The sequence below is a fragment of the Trichosurus vulpecula genome, chromosome 2, assembly GCF_011100635.1.
Source record: "Trichosurus vulpecula isolate mTriVul1 chromosome 2, mTriVul1.pri, whole genome shotgun sequence".
NCBI lineage: Eukaryota > Metazoa > Chordata > Mammalia > Diprotodontia > Phalangeridae > Trichosurus > Trichosurus vulpecula.
Window position 1 is genome coordinate 381,293,028 of NC_050574.1, and position 22,250 is coordinate 381,315,277.

The following is a 22,250-nucleotide window of genomic DNA, read 5'->3' on the forward strand; positions in this document are numbered from 1 at the left end:
TGTTAATAGGCTTTGGGTTTTTTAATTGGAGGGGAGGAGTAAAGTAGGATGCAGAGAACATAAATGTTTGTTCATGGAAACATAAAAATTAAAAACAAAAGATTCAGCATTTTGTGATGATACAAATCAGAATATATGCAGATGCCATACATACATTTCTAAAGTGAGAAGGCTTTCAAATTCTTTCCCTGAGGGAAGCTGAGGTTATACCCAAGTTCCTAAAACTACTGATAGAGAAAGGGAGCATAGGGAGGCAGCTTGGCACCATGGAAAGAGCACTGACTCTGAAGTGAAGGGACCTGGGCTCCAATCCTTCTTCTAACATTTAGTACCTTTGTGACCTCAGGCAAATCTCTTAATCCCTCTAGGTCTCAGTTGTCACATCTATAAAATGAGAATTTTGGACTAGATTCTATCTCCATCTATGATCTGCAAGAGCCTTGAAAGCCCTGGAGTGTGCTAGAGCCAAAGGACCAGAGGCCTATTGTTAAATTTTCAGCATGAGCATCTATACTTCCGAAATTGGCAGACACTACAAATCAGGGCTTGTTTATTGTTTTGTTAATTGTCTAGGCTTAAGGAAGTGATTAAGAAAATATTAATGCTACTGGATTTAACTGAATGCTAATAGATTAATACTAATGCTGTAATGTGATAAATGAAAAACCCCCAGTTTCTGGGAAACTAATAATCCATTTATTAATTAGGTTAGCTGTCAGTCAATAAATTGATAATTAGTGGTTTCTCTCAGTAATCAAAGAGTGGAGTAAACTAAGTGGAGACCCTGAAAGCCTTTTCTAAAAACCTTTCTAAAAAGGAATGCCCTTGACAAGTGAAAATCAGCCCTGATTGGTAGAAATTTGATGAGTTGGGCTAGAAACCCTTAGCTCCTCTTGCTGAGAACATGGCTTGATCATGAGGCTCAGCAGTCTCCAGCAATCTGGACAGGAGAATAATCAACATCCAGACCTCTGGCTGGTTTTCTCCTTCATGAGCTGGGTCACCCTAAAATCTAATGGAGGAATACAAGGACAGGGCCTTCTTTCGCCAGGATAAGAACTTGCCCAAATTGGATTCTGTTTATACTCTAAACAGAAGTTAGGTCTCCTAGTAGGTCTTCCACCTAAGATTGAAGAGCATGTTCCTCGAGGGCTAGAAGTAATCTCATCAACCAGCCATGTCCTTCAGACATGGACTCACCTTTTACAGGAGCTTGGCCTTGAAAGAATATAGGAGAAAATCTTGGATCTAAATTTAATAATTGATTATTAATACAATAATATAGTAATTTCTCCCAGTAAGTAATAATACTGATGAGGTTTAGACTGTAGGAGCCCCTTTGAACTCCCCTTGAATCTTCCCACTAGATGAGGCATTTGCCTAAGGCCATAAGCTTTTCATTATTGCTAGGCCCAAATCTCTAGGCTAGGTTACTCTTAACCTAGCCTAGCCCTCCATTGTCTGGCTAGTTTCCACCCTTGATCTTATCAAAGTGTCTATGACTAAATCTGTTACCCTTAACCTAGCCTAGCCCTACTTAGTCTGTTATCTCCAGGTAGCCTTCAGCTACTTCCCACCCTTAATCCTATTCCCTTGGTTCCTGGAGTCTGACCTTATCCCAGTCCCATCCAGCTCCTCCTTAGACTCCTCCTCCCATCACTCCAGGATCACCCTAGATGCCTCCCACAATCTTCCTGTATATAAGTTTCATCTTGCCTCCAGGAAGGTGTTCAGATTCCGTCTACCTCAGATGGAATCTGGCCCGCTTGTGAAAATGAGTGTCACAAAGGGTGAGATTTCTTAAGACAACCCAATATGGAGAATCTGTAATAAACTTTGTTTTTCTTTGGCTGTGAGAAGGCTTGAGTCAAATTCTTTTGAGCAGGACTGGGCATGCTGGTATTTTGGGGTCTCGAGCACTCCTAAAACATATAATTCCTTGAACTCTTCGATACTGCTACTTAATACTAGCAGATAAAACTTGAAAGTGTCTCATATATATATTTCCCTTCAGACAGCCAGTGGTTAAACATTCACCAGCACATTCCAGGGAAGCCCCGGTTTTCCTGGGTTGAGAATGACAAATGGCATACTGCATAGTAATTATGGGGCATTAAGTTTGGGGTTGAAGAAGTTTGGTTTTAGTAGAGGCTGCTCCCTGGATCAGTGCTTGCTACTAATTCAGGTTTGCCTTATTGCTTCAATAACTCAGAGCAGCAAAAGACGTAGTGGGTTTAATTTGTAAATTAATTGTAATTAGCAAATTTTTTAAATAATTAAAGGAAATTATAAGTTCAGTAGAGGTTAGTGAAAATATAAAAGGCATTTTCTTCCCATCCAAGTTTACAGACTCCCAGTTCAGAACTCCTGGCTCTGAATTTTCAATGGTTACTTTATAAGTTCTTTAAAAATAGAAAAACCTAGCAGACAGCTAGGTGGTGCAGTGAATAGAGCACTGGCCCTGGAGTCAGGAGGACCTGAGCTCAAATCTGACTTCAGACACTCAACACACTAGCTGTGTGACCTTGGGCAAGTCACCTAACTCCAATTGCCCTGCCTTCCCCGCTCCAAAAAAAAAAAAAATAGAAAAACCTCTATCAATCCCTAAACAGTAGCCAGTATCTTAAAGTTTGCTTTCTAAGTTCTAAAGAGATTTTTGTCCCTCTGGTTTATTACTACCTTATCTAGAATGGAAATTCAAAGAGAATAAAGATTCTGTGATTTAATCTCTGTATCTTGCTCATTGGCTACCAAGTAGAATTTTATCTCAACTTTCATTTTTCCCTAATGTGGACCAATTCTAAATGTAATAATCCATTTGTGTCTTTGTAACATAGAAAGCGCTTTAGCTAATCTCTGTATTTTGTATTAAGTGAATTATTTTGAAAAATGTTTTTCCTTATTAAAAGTAACCTTAATTTCAAGTTGTGGAGAAGTGACATGGCAATAATTTCTGTTTCTCTCCAGGTAAATGTGCTCAAATGAGATTCATTTCTAGAATTAAAGTTCTCAAAGGAACCAATTAACAAACAAAATCAGTGGCTCTACTGTGTGTTCTGGTTCTAGGCAGCTTTCACCAGATGGTTTAGTAAAGTAATTAGCAATAATCTGTTAAATGAGTCATTATTTAAATTAGTTGCTAATTTTCCTATCTATTAACCTGCTCAACAGAGTGATACTGGAAAGATCTCTAGTTGCTAATCAGTAGAAGTCTAACCTAGTTTTCCCCTTTAATACAGCATTTTGCCTTAATGCTGCAATTAGCAAATGGCTTTCAACAGGCTTTATTGCCAAATAAAATAGGAAAAGTAGGGAAAGAAAGGAGTAATGGAACGAATGAATAGTCTGCATTTACTTTTAAACCAGGTGGTAGATATATGTAGTAGCTCGTTAGATTGTTAAATTGTTCCTAATGCTTTTTGCTAATTGTTCCTGAGTCCTAAGATCTAATTTCATTAAGAGTATCTGTTTAAGAACAGTATTGAAAAAAGGCATGGGGGTTATGAAAGCTCCTCAGGGCATATCAGGGGAATTTTGCATAGTATGAAACCCCAGTGGTGGACTATCAGTGAACTTTAGTGATCCTTAATATTTTTTCACTCATCTCATTTCTTACCTTCTCTGTCATACTTTGGTTGGAAATTCAGGAAGAAAGTACTCAGGATTCACTCCCTCCTTACTTCTTATAATCATTAGTTTCCCCAAAAGATCAACTCACATGTGTCTGACTTGAGGCCTTCCCCATAAACCCCAAGTTGCTAGTGTCTCCCTCAACACCAATTACCTAGAATTTATTTTGCATATATCTTTCATATATTCAAGTACACATTATCTTCTTTTATAAAATGAAGTCCCTTCAGGACAAGACTTTATTTCATATGTCTTTATATTCCTGACACCTGGAACAATACCTGTCATACAGTAAGCATAAGTGCTTGTTGATTTACTGAAAACGGTGAATCTTAGGTCATTCCGGATTGATACTTGTCTAAGATGTCTTCTTTAGTCAAGTCTAGGAAACCTAAATACTTTTCCTACCTATTATATTTCATAACCTTTTGCCATTTTTGGAAATCATTTGAGACTGCTTGAAGTTAAACCAATATGATCTGGGAAGCTATTCTAGAAATTCCACAATAAGCCAAGAAAATATGTTGTGATATTGTCACATTTTAGTTGTCCGTTGTAACAACAATATTGGCTAGCAGCTATTGTTTTGAAAGACCAACAACAGCAGCACACAAAAAGGCTTCTAGCATAGGTTCTTTGATCTGCTTTTCTAAGGAAAGCAACTTTAAGGGGTTAACAATCTTACTTTAATTAAATACACATATATCATTCACTTAGTTCAGGGGTAAAGTCAGCACCTTGACCTTCAGAGCAAATACAAACAGAAATTACAAACAAAACAACAGACAGACTTTTATCTGTCTGACCAAATCACAGTACAAACATAGTTACCATATAACTTAATTTCTAATCCAGAGGAAATTAAATTTTTTTCTATTTACAAAAGGGGAATAATGGTGCTGAATAAAGTTCCACATGTAAAATATTCCAAGTAAAAGTATTTCAAGTAACTTGAAGGATTTTCCTCTCAAAAGCATATATTTTTTGGAGTAAGTTGAGTGGGTATACTAAATTTCAAATGTCACTGATGGTAGACCATCTTAACTGACCTATCTACCTGTATTCTTCATGTCTAGCTTGTTCTTGAAACCTGGTTATCCTTCCAGACTGTGTTTGGTCTTACCAGATTGCGTATCTCTTGTGTACTGCTGAAATAGTATTTGTAAAAGAGTTCTTGGTACATAATAGATGCTTATTCCCTTCTCCTTACTAACTTCTGGTACTTACAAGTTCCTCTATAATAGAAAGAGCACTCCATATGAAGTCAGAGGTTCTGGATTCAAATCCTATCTGTGTCACTTACTACTTGTAAGGCCTTAGGCAATCATAACTTCTCTGGGCCTTGACTTTCTTCTCTGTAAAATGAGAGAGTGAGACTAGGTAGCCAAATAAGGTCACTTCCAGTTCTCAGTCTAAGATATTGTGAGGCTACAATCCTGCCTGACTAACTATATTCCTGATCTCCAAGTTGGTCTTGCCTTTTGGTAACTGGGATTAATGACTGACAAGCTCATTCAGAGCCACCTCCTGGTATGGTTGTGAACATTGAGCTAAGGAGTTTGACTTTTCCTCTGTCAGCAGTGGCAAATTGCCAAGGTCTTTTTGAGCAAGGAAGTAGTATAGTGTAGTGAATCAGAGTCTGTTCTTGAAGTTAGCAAGATCTGGAATCAAATCCTGCCTCTGACACCTACTTACTAACTGTATGATTCTGGACAAGTGAGCTTTTCAGTTCCCCAGGGAAGTCTCTGAGTCTTAAGTTGTAGATTGACAAGTGATCTGTATCAGTACAAGGAATATCCACGCTGTGAGTACCCTAGTCTAACCAAAAGACCTTAGCTTAAAATGTCCAAAGTCTCCCACTGCATCCAGGGTTATCACCAGTTATCACCACCTATGTCTTGACACTGGACCCCAATGACTCTTGAAGAGAGAGTGAAGCTGATAATTTTTCACAGCTTACTTAAATCTAGTTTGCTTGTAAGTCAAGACATCATAATCCTGATGTCATTCGTCCCCTTCAAGAATGAAGGACAAACAACAACAATTTTAAATTCCTAGGCACATAATGGGAAATATTGCTTGTAAGTCTATGCACTATTTGCTTTATTATGTCAGTTGCCTTTTTTATTATTTACATATAGTTTTTAAGGCAAACACATAAGCAACCTAAATATAGTTCCAACAAAAATACTCTGACAAAAGCAAAAATCTCCTCACAAAAATGTTATGGCTAAATAGTTTTTTAAATTTTTATACTTTATATTTCCCCTTAAATGTTAAAACAATTTTAATAGATATTTTTTTTAATTCTGAGTTCCAAATTCTCTCCCACTATCCTTCCCTTCTCTCTTCTGGAGAAGGCAAGCAATTTGATATTGTGTAGTCATGCCGATCATATTTCCGAATTAGCCATGCTGCAAAAGAAAATAGAACAAAATATTTTAAAATTGAAAAAAAAGTAGGCTTCAATCTGCATTCAGATTAGATCAGTTCTTTCTCTGGAGATGGATAGTACTTTTCATCATAAGTCCTTCAAAATTGTCTCAGGTCGTTGTATTGATGAGAATAGCTAAATCATTCATGGTAGATCATTATACAGTTTTGCTGTTACTCTGTACAGTGTTCTCCAGTTCTGCTCATTTCATTTGTATCAGTTAATATAAGGTCTTTCAAGGTATTTCTGAAACCATCTTGCTCATCACTTCTTATAGCACAATGTTCCTCATGATCATATGTCATAACTTGTTCAGCCATTCCCCAAATGATGGGCATCCCCTCAATGTCCAATTCTTTGCCACCACAAAAAGAGCTGCTATAAACATTTTTGTACATATAGGTCCTTTTCCTTTTCTTAAATGTTTTTGGAATGCAGATCTAGTAGTGGTATTGCTGGGACAAAAGCTATGCACAGTTTTGTAGCCCTTTAAGAATAGTTCCAAACTGCTCTCCAGAACGTTTGGATCAGTTCACAACTCCACCAACAGTGCATTACTGTCCCAGTTTTCCCATATCCCCTCCAACATTTCCCATTTCCCTTTTCTGTCATATTAGCCAATCTGATGGGTATGAGTTAGTACCTCAGAGTTGTTTTAATTTGCATTTCTCTAATCATGGTGACTTAGAGCATCTTTTCAAATGACTATTGATAGTCAATTTGATTTCTTCTCCTGAAAACTGCCTGTTCATATTCTTTGACAATTTATCAATTGAGGAATTAGTTGTATTCTTATAAATTCAACTCAGTTTTCTATATATTTGAGAAATGAGGCCTTTATCAGATCAACTTGCCGTAAAACATATCTCTCAGTTTTCTGCTTTCCTTCTAATTTTAGATGCATTGGATTTGTTTGTGCAAAAAAATTAATTTAATGTCATCAAAATTATCCATTTTACTTCCTGTAACGCTCTCTATCTCTTGTTTAGTCATAAATCCTTCCCTTTTCAACAGATCTGACAGGTAAGATATTGCATGCTTCCCTAATTTGCTTATGATATTACCCTTTTATCTAAAGCATGTATCCATTTTCACCTTATCTTGGCATATGGTATGAGGTTTTGGTCCATACCTAGTTTCTGCCAAATTGCTTTCCAGTTTTCCTGGCAATTTTTGTCGAATAGTGAGTTCTTGTCCCAAAAGCTTAGATCTTTGCATTTATCAAACACTACATTACTATGATTATTTACTACTAGTTATTGTGTACTTAATCCGTTCCACTGATTCACCACTCTGTTTCTTAGCCAGGACCAGATTTTTTTTTTTTAATAATTACTGCTTTGTAAAAACAGATTGAGATTTTTCTAGTACTCTTAGGTCACCTTCCTTCACATTTTTTCATTGATTCCCTTGACCTTTTGTTCTTCCAGATGAATTTTGTTATCTATTTTTAGTTCTCTAAAATAATTTTTGGTAGTTTGATTGGTCGTGCACTGAATAAAAATATTAATTTAGGTAGAATTGTCATTTTTATTATATTGGCTTATGAGTTGCTTATTAGCAACTAACAGTTTTCCAATTGCTTAGCTCTTACTTTATTTGTGTGAAAAGTGGTTTATAATTGTGTTCATATAGTTCTTGGGTTTGTCTTCCTGGGTAGTATTTTATATTGTATACTGCTATTTTAAATGAAATTTATCTTTCTAACTTTTCCTGCTGGGTTTTCCTAATAGTGTATGTAGAAATGCAAATGATGTTTGGGTGTTTATTTTATATCTGCAACTTTGCTGAAGTTGTTAAATATTTTATTTAGTTTTTTTTAGTTGATTCTCTAGGATTTTCTAAGTATACCATCATATCATCTGCAAAGAGTGATAGTTTTGTTTCATCATTGATTATTCTAATTCCTATAATTTCTTTTTCTTCTCCAATTGCAATAGCTAGCATTTCTAGTACAATATTGAATACTAGTAATAATAATGGGCCTCCTTCCCTCATCCCTGATCTTATTGAGAAGGTTTCTGGCTTATCCCCATTTACAGATAATATTTGGTAATAGTTTTAGATAGTGCTTATCATTTTAAGGATGACTCCATTGATTCCTATGCTTTCTGTTGTTTTTAATAGGAATGAGTATTATATTTTGTCAGAAGCTTTTTTTGCATCTATTGAGATAACCAAGTAATTTGTGTTGGTTGTGTTATTTATATGGTCAATTATGCTGATAGTTTTCCTAATATTGAACCAGCACTGAATTCCTGGTATAAATCCTACCTGGTCATAGTGTATGATCATGGTGATATATTGCTATAATCTACTTGCAAGTGTTTTATTTAAAAATTTTTTGCATCAATATTCATTAGGGAATTGATCTGTAGTTTTTTTTTTCCTCTGTTTTGACTCCTCCTGGTTTAGGTATCAGCACTATATTTGTGTCATAAAAGGAAATTGGTAGGACTCCTTTTTTGCCTGTTTGCCCAAATCATTTGTATAGTATTGAAATTAATTGTTCTTTAAATGTTTGGTAGAATTCATTTGTGAATCCATCTGGCCCTAGGGGGTTTGCTTAGAGACTTCAGTGCTGGCTTGATCAGTTTCTTTTTCTGAAATGGGGTTATTAAAATATTCTATTCCTCTTTTGCTAATCTCAGCAATTTACATTTTTGTTAATTTCACTTAGATTTGTCAGATTTACTGGCATATAGTTGGGTAAAATAGCTCCTAACAATTACTTTTATTTCCTCACCCTTTTCACTTTACATACTGGTAATTTGATTTTCCTCTTTTATCAAAGTAACTACTGGTATGTATATATATATTTTATATAGCTTTGCCCCCACAAAACCAGCTCCTAGTTTTATTCACTAGTTCAGTGGCTTTCTTACTTTCAATTTTACTAATCTGTCCTTTGATTTTGAGACTTTCCAGTTTGGTGTATAACTGGGGATTTTTTATTTGTCCATTTTCTAGTAGGTTTCTTTTTTCAGTTGCATACCTAATTCATTGACATGTTCTTTCTATATTTTATTGACATAAGAGTGTAGAGATATAAATTTTTCTTGTAAGTATTGCTTTGATTGCATTCCATAAGGTATGGTATGTTTTCTCTTTATTGTCATTCTCTTCAGTGAAATTATTGATTGTTTCTATGATTTGTTCTTTTGCCCACTCATACTTTAGGATTAGATTACTTAATTTCCTTAATTGATTTAATTTCCATACATTGAATGTAATTTTATTGCATTATGATCTGAAAAGGATGCATTTAATATTTCTACTTTTCTGCATTTGGTTGTGAGGATTTTATGCCCCAATATAAGTCTTTTATTTGAAAGTTGGATTTTCTATTCAGCTCTGGTGTTTTTATCAGGAAGGCTTAAGAGACCTCTATTTCATTGAAAACCCATTTTTTTCCTCTGAGGGATAGTGCTCAGTTTTGCTAATAGGATATTCTTATCACATTCCAACCCCTCTAATCCTTTAACATAGAAGCTGCTAAATCCTGTGTTTTCCTGACCGTGCCTTCATAATATATGAATTGGGTTTTTTTTGACTGCTTGCATTATTTTCTCCTTGACCTGGAAACTCTGGAATTTGGCTATAATATTTCTAGGAGTTTTCATTTGGGGCTCTTTTTCTGGGGGTGATTGTTAGAATTTTTTCCATATCTATTTTCCCCTCTGGTTGTAGGATATCAGAAAAACTTTCTTTAAAAATTTCTTGAAATATGACATGAAGGCTCTTTTTTTGATTGTGGCTTTCAAGTAGTCCAGTAATTCTTAATTTTTTTTTCTTGATCATTTTCCAGGTCAGTTGTTTTTCCAATGAGATATTTCACATTTTCTTCTATTATTTCATTCGTTTGATTTTGTTTTATTGTTTCTTGATTTCTCATGGACACATTAGTTTCTAGTTGCCCAGTTGTAATTTTTAAGGAATTATTTTTTTCCAGTGAGCTTTTTTACCTCCTTTTCCATTTGGCCAATTTTATTTTTTAAGGAGTTCTTTTCATCAGTGAATTTTTTGTACTTCTTTTTCTGTTTTACATTGGATAGACTGTTGGGCCTGAAGTCAGGAAGACTCATCTTGCTGAGTTAAAATCTGGCCTCAGACACTTACTAGCTGTGTGACTCTGGACAAGTCACTTAATCCTGTTGGCCTCAGTTTCCTCATCTGTAAAATGAGCTGGAAAAGGAAATGGTGAATCACTTTAATATCTTTGCCAAGAAAACTCCAATGGGGTCACAAAGAGTTGGACATTACTGCAATGACTTAACAATAACAAAACTCTGCTTTTTGAGGCATTCTCTTCAGTGGCTTTTTTCCCCCTCTTTTCCCATTTGTCCAGTTTGTTTTTTAAGATATCATTTCCTTCAGTATTTTTTGTGCCACCTTCAACAAGCTTTTTTTCATGATTCTCTTGTATCAGTCTCATTTCTTTTCCCAATTTTTCCTCTACCTCTCTTATTTGATTTTTAAATTATTTTTGAACTATTACAGGGATTCTTTGGGGAGGGACTGTAGCCAATTCACATTTTTCTTTGAAGCTTTGCATGTAGCTATTTTGATTTCATTTTCTTTTGAGTTTATGTCTTGTTCTTCTTTATTACCTTAGTAAATTTGTATGATCAGGTTCTTCTCTTATGTTTGCTCATTTTTCCAGCCTATTTATTGATTTTTAACTTTATGTTAAAGTTGGGCTCTGCTCCTAGAGTAAGGGGGCATTTTCCCAAGCTTCAGGTTTTTCTTGCTCCTGTTTTTAGAACTAACTCTTGGGGCTTGTAGATTTTCAGTTCTTCCAAGGTGTTATGATCTAAAGAGAGGTGTGGTCACTGTTCTCTTGGCTTCTGCTCGGGTCTGTGTGCTCTGGAACTGTAACCAGGGCCCCAACACCCCTGCAGCAGCAAGCTCTACTCAGCTAGTGCTCCTTTTAGTTCTGAAACTGAGACCCAGAACTGAGTATGGGCAATGCAACACAGTCCTGCACCCAATGCTAGCAAAGAGTCCCTTGTAATCTCCTTCTGAACGATTGAATTGTCTGACCCCCAGAGACAGACTTTTCCTGCCAACCTCCAAAATGGTCCTGGGCTGGAAAACTGATTTTGTTAGTTTTGCCACTCCAAAATTCAATTTGAGGTATTATTTTAAAATTGTTTGGAGTGGCACTTTGGAGATCTCAGATTAGTCTTTGCCTTCACTCCACAAAATGGTTCTGCCTCTTTCTCAATTGCCTTCCATTAATGGGATGACCGTAATTCACTGACAGGGTGGGGCCTTATAAAAGGGCTCTCTTCATGGTATGATGTAAAGATTGTAGGTGGTACTCTATACCAAGAAAAGAAAACCATAAATGTCTGCCCAGAAAATTTCCACTAGGTATTAAGGCTAACATGAACACTGTAATAGAATGTTTGCCATAGTTATGTCTGATTATGCATAAGCACAGTGTAGGTGCAGAATGCCATACTAAATAGTAATTTCTTGTGTGGATGTAGAGTGGGCTGTGCTTTTCATGCAGTTTGTTGTGCTGTATTTTATGTGTTTTTGCTATCCACATATGATAAATGTGTATGTCAATGACATACTTTCACTATTAACAATGCATATAGAGAGGAAGATTTTTTAAATTCAAGGATTATTGAATTTAATGACTGGAAAATATGTTTTTAGAATATATATGTAATTGGTGATTTTTAAAGATAATCCCTTATCTAAAGATAAAACTCATCTTTACAACAAGAAAAGTCTTTAATCTCATAATCTAAGACTTTTATGTCAGCAATGAATGAATTGTATGTTTCATGTCAATATAGATTATATATGTCTTGGGCAGGGAAAATATCCTCTTTGGTATGTTGACAGATGTCCATTTGTTGATACATGACAAAAATGCCACTTCAGACATCATTCAGATGTCTATCTGTCTGCCTGATTTCATCCTCATATCAGTAAGATGGTTCTGCACATTCTTGAACTTTATGCAGACCATACAAAGCATCTTTTGTTAAGGCTAGGTAGCTTGCTTTTATCAGAAGATAAGGTACTTAATCACATATTCCATAATATTGAGATAAATTTTCAAGATGTTACATCTAAACATCATGAGGGTGAGAATTTATTGAAGGATGGATCTTTAAAACAAAACAGAACTCTCATACAGGTGCAGTTTTTCACAAAGTAGTTTTGGAGTTTCCCGTTTTGTTTTTGGAAAGTATCCATGCTTGAAGAGAATGTTAGCCCATTCATTATGTCCATATAAAGGGTACATTAATACAAAGAAACCTGGTATGGAATATCAATATTTCAAAGGTATTTAGGAAACCTCTCATGGAACTATGCCACTGCCATATTTAATTTCCCACCACTTATCTACTTGAACCTTCTGCTCTAGCCACACAGGTCTCTTCTTTGGCCTTCTAACATATCATTTATCATTAACATATCATGACTTTACTCATGCTTTTCTCCCAGTCTGGCACATTCCTTCCATCCTGTCTAAATCCTGCCCATTCTTCAAAGCTCTGTTCAACTTCCCTGACTGCATCATCAGTGATTTCCTAATTCGAACACCCATCAAACTCCTCCATGCTCTAGTAATCATATAGTCTTGTATTATTATTTTTTAATATATATGCCCTTTCTTTCTGTCTAAAATTTAAGCTCCTTGAGGGTAGAGTTTGGATCTCCTGGCACCTAACAGTATAAAACAAGTCTAAATAGTCAATTAGGTGATTAATTATACCTATCTATGATCATGTGCAATAGATAGTAGCATTCTAACTCCAAAGAATAGGAAACTTACATTCATAAAAGAAAACAAACCTGACTGAAATTGCTAACAATTCTCATATTGTGAATTTTGATATTCTTGGCAAGTAACTGGGCCTTTTATAGGGAACTACTAATTGTCAGTCCAAGGCAGTTATCAAATCCTTATCTTAGGAGAAAAAGGCCAAAAGTCTGTCAACGCATTAAGATAAAAGACTGCAGGGAGAAGACTACGCATTCTTTGTTTTTCTCTTAGTTTTGAAATAAATTTATGTAAAAGGCAAAATCAGTGTTTTATCTTATTACTATGTGGATGCTTCTGCATTAGATCATTATCTAGATGATTTCTATATAACAATTTCATATTTAGATTCTATTTTTCTTTAGTTTTTCCTTTTTAAATTAATTTTAACTTCTTAGTTATATCCACATTGTGAGTCAATTGAAAAAGGAAAAAGAAGGCAGATTCAACATAGTAAGTGGTGGATTAAAATGGTTATTTAATTGTACTTCAGTATTTTTAAAGTAACTGTATGTGGGTATAGTCTCAGCTAACTGACAAATTGTGTCTTAATTTCCTCTATTCCAGCGCCTTGACTATCTGTAGTTACAGTTTGAAATGTCATCATAGCCATTTCTTTTTCAAGCCGATATTCACTTTTACTGACTGACAAATTTTGAAAGCTTAAAAACATACTTATGTTGTTGTTTAGTCATTTTTCAATCCTGTTCAAGTCTTCACCATTTGGGGTTTTCTTTGCAAAGATACTAGAGTGGTTTGTAATTTGCTTCTCCAGCTCATTTACAGATGAGGAAAATAAGGCAAGCAGGGTGAAGTGACTTGCCCGGGGTCACACAGCTAGTAAGTGTCTGAGGCTGGATTTGAAATCAGTAAAAGGAATCTTCCTCATTCCAGGTCCACCACTCTATCTGCTGCACCACCTTATGGATATACTCCTAGCTCTATTAAACCTGGCAAAAAATAGCACAATAATTTGTTTCCTTTTTTTTTCTTTCTTTTTTTTGTAGCTGCAGATTCTTATTGATACTGGGAGCAGTAACTTTGCTGTGGCAGGTGTCCCTCATTCATATACAACTTCATACTTTGACATTGAGAAGTAAGTATGGAATGTGAAGTTTGAAGTTGAGTGGGGTTTTTTATTTTGGGGTATATGTGTATGTGTGTGTGTACATGCTACTTGAAATGGTATTCCAAAAAGTGCTTGGACGAATTATCCTGCTGCTTTTGTGGAAAAGGAATAAGATTAATTCAAAAAAGTACTTTTTGATTTTAACCTTGGTAATCACATTTGAAGTGAAACCTTCTGAAAGACAAAGGCTGTACAGATGTGCCATACTTACAGGGCTGGGGAGCCTGCAACCTCAAAGCCAAATGTGGCCTTGGCTGCAACCTTTTGACCGAGTCTAATTTATACAGAACAAATTCTTTTATTAAGGGGATTTGTCCTGTGAAGTTTGGATTCAGTCAGTGGACTGCACTTGAGTGTCTAGAGGGCCACATGTGGCCTCAAGGCCTCAGGTTCCCCACCCCTGTTAAGAAAACATGTGTTAAGGTAGAAGCTGAAGGAGCATCTGCTGTTGTGATATACATAGCATCCACACGCTGGAGCTTGACTTGAGCCCTGAAATCTCTTCCAACTCCATATTTATATAAAATTAAAATACAAACTTGTAAAGGAAATTAATTAGGAGTGATTGTTTGTATCCTAAAATAGGTTACTGTAAGATTCCCTTAAATAGTAAATTAAGAATCTGATTCACTTTATAGATATGCAGTTGACCAATATCTTTGGTAGCATTTCTAATGCACAGTAATATTCATATGTTTTTATTCTATACCTTCCATTGTGTTGTAGAGATACTAGCAAACAAAGAGAAAATAATTGCATATCAATCTAAAAGTATGAAGTATTTGTCTTTTAAGCATGACATGGTTTAGTAGAGTTAAAAATAATGCATTTGGGGTTCTATTGGTGGCAATATATGACATATCTGATAAGTAACAATTGCCCATTCTTCATGAAAAGGATTGTATGTATTAAAAATTATAGTTTTGTTGAAGAGAGAAAGAAAAGGATTTTTTGAGGTTCCTTGCAGTTGAGGAAACCATTGGTACATAAGAATGTAATGATTGATGTTCTGTAATGTGTTCTAGTGTGATTATTCCATACCAATTTATCTTTTCAACCACATACCTCCAGGGCTCCCCAAATGATCACATAGCCAAGGCTAGTGCACTAAAATTAGTTTATATGCATCAAGGAGGATGAATTAGACTTCTTCCATTTTATCCTTTGCAATCCAAAGATCATTCTCTTTGGGAGTTAAAGCAAACAAAATGTAAGTAGAAAAACTCAGCTTTCTATCATCGCTCATCGTGGAAACATCCACCCAGGACTGTGTTCCTATCTCTTAGCCCTTCTTTGATCCTCCTGCTTTCCCCAAAATAGACTAGAACAAGCTAACAAAAAACTCTTTTTGTGATGCTTAGTTTTCCTCTCTAGTCTTAGCTTGTTCTGTACTTTAGTACTCATGACACTATTCTTAGGATCTTGTCACACCTTCACATTCATCCACTGATGCCTGTCCTTTTTTTTTTTTAACCACAATTTGTTTTACCATTTCCCAGTTGATGGACAGCTACTTTTCCCCTAGCTTTTTTTTACTGTTGCCTTTTGATGACATAGGATGCAGAAGAGAAATTTTGTTTTGGGACACAAATAGCTACCTAAAAAGGTGATGTCTGAGAATGAGATTCAGACTTCTCCCTATGACTTAAAGTATAGGAATGACGGACATAACCAGAAATGGAATATGACTCATAAACCTGAAAAAAGGTAAATTATGGTGTCTTACAAATCTAATTTTAAAAAAGGACTTTCAGTAAAGTGACTTTTTCTTGGCTTTCATGATCAGAATTCAGTCTGATGCATTCTCTAGATATTTACCAAGGAGGTGTAGGATATCTAGATGTAACACTTCTCACTTTACTGTCTTGATTCAATCTCATTTATACTTTCTCACTAATCTTCAGCTGCACCCTCGCTATGTGCTACTTCCCTGCACACATGCCTATGTCTTCCCCACAACCAAAAAATCTTCACTTGATCTATATCCATCCCCTTACTTACCATCCTATATTTCTCCTACTCCTTGAGAAGATCTTCTAAAATAAGTGTCTACTCTTCCTTCTTAACTGTTTACACTCCTGGCTTCCAAACTCATCGTTCAACCAAAACTGCTGTCTCCAAAGTTGTCAGTGGTCTCTTAATTGCAGAGTCTAATGTTCTTTTCTCAATGCTCATTCGGCGCAATCAACCTCCTCTTGATACTCTATTCCAGGGGTGGGGAACCTGGAGCCTCAAGGCCACGTGTGGCCCTATAGAGCCTCAAGTGCATCTCTAGACTTTGAGGGCCACACGTGGCCTTGAGGCCACAGGTTCCCCACCCCTGCTCTGTTCTCTCTAGATTTTCATAACTCTTCCATCAATTAGGTTTCTTCCTGCCCGTCAGACCACTTCTTTTAAGTCTCTTTTTGCTAAATCTTCATGTAGTTCTCACCTGATAACCATGAGTGTCCCACAGGCTTCTGTCCTGGACCTTCTTCTCTTCTTCCTCTCTAATATTCACTCGGTGATATGATTAGCTTCCGTGGTTTCAATTATTGCCTTGAAGACGATTCTCAGATCAGTTTAGTCAGCCCTGAGTTCTCTCCTGAGCTCATCTCGTATCTCCGACTGTCTATTGGGCATCTGAAATTTGATGTGCCCTAGACATGTTAAAATCAGTATGACCAAGACAGAACTTATATTTCTCCTCAAACTCTTCCCTATTCCAAACCCTCTTACTATTTTAAAGGGTACCACCATCCTCCCAGTCATCTGGATTCTCAGCCTGTGTCATCACCAACTCCTCACTCTCATGCTCATCATAACAATAATAACAACAACAGTGGTGATAAACACCTGACATTTAAATATTGCTTACTACATGCCAGGCGCTGTGTTAAGCACCTTACAGTTATTATCTCATTTAATACTCACAACAATCCTGGGAAGTAAATGCCATTATAATCCTCATTTTGAAGATGAGGAAACTGAGGGGAACAGAAGTTTAGTGATTTACCCAGGATCACACAACTATTATGTGTCTGAGGCTGAATTTGAACTTAGGACTTCCTGACTCCAGACTTGACACACTATGCTACTGAGCTGCCCCTAATATCCAATCAATTAGCAAGTCCTATCATTTCTGACTTCTCACCATCTCTTGTATAAGACCCTTCTCTCTTATGACACTGATAACCACCCTGGTTCAGTCCTTCATCATCTAGATTATTGCAATGGGCAGTTGGTTGGTCTCCCTCCCTCAAGTCTCACCCCTCTTCTATTGATCCTCCATTCAGCTGTTACACGAGTCTTTCTAAAGTGCAGGATCTGGCCGTATCATCCCTCCCCCTTTCAGAAAACTCCAGTGGCTCCCTATGAACTCTAAAATTAAATATAAAATCCTTTGTTTGGTCTTTAACATTTCCTTTATGATATGATCCTTCCTACCTTTCCAGTTTTCTTAAATTCATTTCTATTCATGTATTCTGCCACCCAATGACACAGGTCTCTTTGTTACTTCTGACACAATATCCTCTATCTCCTGATTGCAGGCATTTCTCCTGGCTGTCATTCATGTTTGGAAGTCTTTCCCTCCTCATCTCTACTTCCTAGCTTCCTCAAGTCTCAGCTAAAGCCCTACCTTCTACATGAAAGCTTTTCCAGTGCTCCTTAATCTTAGTGCCTTCCCCCTATTTATTATATCCATCATATCCTGACTATATTGTGTTTGTGCATAGTTTTTTTTTATTTTGTCTCCTCCATTAGATTGTGAGCTCCTTGATGCCTTTCTCTGTAACCCCCAAGAGTTACAAAGTTATAATAATATAATAACCAGTAGATTATTAAACACCCTACAGTACTAGGTGTTTAATAAATGATAGTTCACAGACTATCTGATTAAAAAGTCAGCTTTACACATTCCAGAGCCTTTGCTACCAATGGTAGTAATAATAGTGTCATCCTCAGAACTTTGAAATGCCAAATTTAAACCATTAGTCTGTCTTAGGAAGGTAAGTGTAGCACCTGGAGGCTAAGGGGTTGGGGAGTTTAGTGAATGATTGGTAAAGAAACTACTTTGCCTTCTTTACTCTTCTTTCTCCTCATGTCCTTCTGCTCACATCTTCGTAAGCTCAAGCACTTTAGTTTCTCCTCCTCAACTTTAGTCTGTGACCTTCACAGTTCCAGTACCTTCTAAATATCCTCCAAGTTTCTTCTCCCTTTCTTTCTCCTTCAGCTCAAGGCCTTTACTTCTTCTATTATTTCTACCACACAATCATCTCCTATGGAAATCAGAAGTAAAAACGGTTTAAGACTCTCTTTGTTCTCCTTCTCCTTTTCCTTACTCACTATACCTTGTTACAATGTTTAGCTTTAGCTAACAGAAGAGAAAAAGAAAATATAATATTGGAACCTAGTATTCCTTGAAATGCAGATTATCTGGATGGCCCTCCCAGATGAAAATTAATCCTGCCTGGGTCTGGATCTATGCTATAAGAAAGGGTATGAGGCAGTGAGGAAGAAGAGGAAAAAGGAAAGGAGATTTCAGGTTTTGGCTACCTTTCGCAAGAGTGAGGAGAATGTCTAGGAGACTTTAGTCTGAAAGACAGAATTACTCGTCCTTTGGAGTAGAGTGGTATGTACAGAAAATAGAAGATAGACTTCAGTTGTCAAGAGTATGGGGTGGGGGGGTGGAGCCAAGATGGCAGCTGGAAAGCAGGGACTTGCCTAGGGCTCTCCCCCAGCACCCTCCAAACACCAATAAAAATAGCTCTGAAAAAATTCTAGAACTGCAGAACCCACAAAATAGCAGAGGGAAGCAGGGCTCCAGCCCAGGACAGCCTGGTTGAGGTCTATTGCACAGAGCTGGAGCGGAGTGGAGCAGAGCCCAGCTTGAGCTGCGCCCGGACCAACCAGACTGGGAGCCAAGCAGAACAGGCCCTAGCACCCTGAATCACTGAGCTGTGGCAATTATCAGACTTCTCAACCCACATACACCAAAGACAACAGAGAAGGTCAGTGGGAAAAGCTGCAGGGGACGAGTGAAAGGAGTTTGCGGTTGGGCCACTACCCCGGGGGCAGCAGAGGTGGTGTAGCTCTGAGGACAGAACTACAGCTGCAGTTGCTTCCGGACCCAGGCACACCTGGTGGGAGGAATTAAGTGGCAGATCAGAGCAGGAGTGCAGAGCCTGCTTAAGATCTGAGTTGCAATCCAGGTTGGTGGTTCTGGGGGAGGAGGAGTGCTGGTATGGCAGAGTTTGCTGTGTAGAAGTAGCTCTGAAAATGGCAGTGCAGCCCCTCAAGCTTGAAACAAAGTACTCTCTACTCTACAAGTAGTCATACCCCGATGAAAAACTCAAGGCTCAAGTAGCTGGCTTGGAACATTGCCAGGCAGCGAAAATGGACTCAGATTCAGACTCAGAGTTTGGAATCTTTCTTTGGTGACAAAGAAGACCAAAACATATAGCCAGAAGAAGTCAACAAAGTCAAACAGCCTACATCAAAAGCCTCCGAGAAAAACATGAACTGGTCTCAGGCCATGGAAGAGCTCAAAAAGGATTTAGAAAAGCAAGTTAGAGAAGTAGAGAAAGAATTGGGAAGAGAAATGACAGTGATGCAAGAAAACCATAAAAAACAAGTCATTGACTTGCTAAAGGAGACCCAAAAAAATACTGAAGAAAACAACACCTTAAAAATAGACTAACTCAAATAGCAAAGGAGCTCCAAAAAGCCAATGAGGAGAAGAATGCCTTAAAAGGCAGAATTAGCCAAATGGAAAAGGAGGTCCAAAAGACCACTGAAGAAAATACCACCTTAAAAACCAGATTGGAGCAAGTGGAAGCTAGTGATTACCTCAGTGCTTAAAAAGAGAAAACAGTGACAAAAAGTCCCGCCTTAATTACCAATACACTAGGCTTTTTTTTTTTTTTTGTTCATGGCTTTCAGGTAGTTCAATAATTTTTAAATTATCTCTCCTGGATCTATTTTCCAGGTCAGTGTTTTTTTCCAATGAGGTATCTCACATTGTCTTCTATTTTTTTCATTCTTTTGGTTCTGTTTTATAATTTCTTGATTTCTCATAAAGTCATTTGCTTCCATTTGCTCTGTTCTAATTTTTAAAGAATTATTTTCTTCAGTGAGCTTTTGGACCTCCTTATCCATTTGGCCAGTTCTGTTTTTTAAGGTGTTCTTCTCCTCATTGGCTTTTTGGACCTCTTTTACCATTTGGGTTAGTGTATTTTTAAGGTGTTATTTTCTTCAGTATTTTGGGGGGGTCTCCTTTAGCGAGCTATTTACTCATTTTTCATGATTTTCTTGCATCATCCTCATTTCTTTTCCCAATTTTTCCTCTACTTCTCTTACTTGATTTTCAGAATCCTTTTTGATTTCTTCCAGGGCCTGTGACCAATTAATATTTTTCTTGGAGGCATTTGATGTAGGAGCTTTGACTTTGTTGTCTTCTTCTGGTTGTATGTTTTGATCTTCTTTGTCACCGAAGTAAGATGCTACAGTCTGAGGTTTTTTACATTGTTTACTCATTTTCCCAGCCAATTGCTTGACTTTTGAGCTCTTTGTCAAGGTAGGATTCAGCTTCCAGAGTGGAAAGTGCTCTGTCCCAAGTTTCAGGGGTTTTGCGCAGGTGTTTTCAGAGATACTTCTAGGCAACTGTATATTTTCATTTCTTCTAACATGATATGATCAAAGGAGAGGTGTTTACTCCTCTCCTGGTCTGTGCTGTGGTGTGTGAGTGACCTCAAACACTCTTTTCTGCCTTGGAACTGTGCGAAGGATTCCGTCTCCACAGCCGCCACAAGCTTTGCCACACCAGTACTCCTCCTCACTAAGGACTGCCCCCCAGGACTGTGACCCAGATCCAAGCAGGGCAAAGCACAAGAATCCTACCTCAATACCAGCAAAGAATCCCCTGTGATCCCTCTCTGCAGAGATTTTCGAAGTCACTATTATGTTACTGTCTGTGTTATCTTGTAGCTCAGGTGTTTCCTTTATGAATTTTGAGCATATAAGTTTATTGATATTGATTAGTTGTCTATGGTTCCTTTCAGTATAATATAGTTTCCTTGTTTGTCTCTTTTTATTTTTTTAATGTTATTTTTTGCTTTTCTAAATAGCATCACTACAACTTCAACTTTTCAAAGATTCATTTGATGTATAGTGAGCTTTCAGGATAAAGACTTTTCTGTTACATGGCAGACAAAGTCTTCTTTAGATTAGCCAGCAGTCTAGTAATGAAGTATATATTTGTCACTGGGAAAACAGCCTAGCTGAATATAGAAAGCTAGCTACCAGATAACAAATTATGGGGGCAGCACATCTCATGAGGCAAATTAGAAATGTTATAGCAGTAGTAGATAATATGCCACATACTAGGTCTTTGACTGGTCTGTCCCCTCACTATCTCATAAATATCTTGAATACAGGTTTTGGTTGATGAAGCAACTGCTTTAGCAATGTATTTTCTCTGATACATTCTAAATAATACTTCATATTTCTACAGTATTAATATTCAAATAGGCAGAACTCAATAAATGGCAGTTGGTTCATTAAAATTATATATATGTACAAATATGTATGCTTGTGTGTATATTACATATATATACTTAGATAAGTAGATCTATGTAGAAAAAAGGAAGGAGGGAAGGAAGTATAATAATAATTGTGTTTATTGTTGTTTGGAGATAGGCCTACTGTAGAAAGTGTCCCTAGAGCTGGATTTTGAAGGAAGTTGGGGGAAGAGAAAAAGAGGCATGAAGTTCGTTCATTCCAGGACTGATGGACAGCTTCAAGTAGCATGCAGTGGGGAGATGGTGTGTGCTATGTGAACAGCAAGCAGGCCAGTTTGATTAGAATTTAAAGTGTATGAAGAAGTAATCAAATATTCAATAAAGCTTGAAGGAGCAATTTGAGCCAGATTATTAATGGATTTTAAATTCATTCAAGTCTATATTTTACCTTACAGACAAAGAAAGAACCAATGGAGTTTCTTGAGCAGGGAAGTGGCATAGCCAGATTGTGCTACAGGAATATCAATTTGCCCTCTGCATGGAGGATGAATTGAACAGAAAAAAGACTCTCAACAGGGAGAGAAATTAAGAGACTTTCTTAGTAGTTTAGCAAGAGGTAATAAGAACCTGAAGGAGGGGAGTGGTTATGAATGAATAAAAGGAGTCCAATGCAAGGTATTATGAGGGCAGAATTAAGTCTTGGTGATTTGTGAGGGACAAGGGAGAAGACAGACTCTCCAGTATGATATTGAACTTGCCTCAGTAAAA

The 22,250-nt window shown here is 36.9% G+C and overlaps 1 protein-coding gene across 1 annotated transcript in view; it reads left to right on the forward strand.

Moving 5' to 3' along the window:
* Positions 1 to 22,250, forward strand: part of BACE2 (beta-secretase 2) — a 131,148-nt gene that overhangs the window by 35,813 nt on the left and 73,085 nt on the right. Inside the window, exon 2 of the mRNA XM_036745566.1 lies at positions 13,862 to 13,950. Coding sequence (XP_036601461.1) covers positions 13,862 to 13,950 — 89 coding nt within the window. The remainder of the gene's footprint in view (positions 1 to 13,861; positions 13,951 to 22,250) is intronic.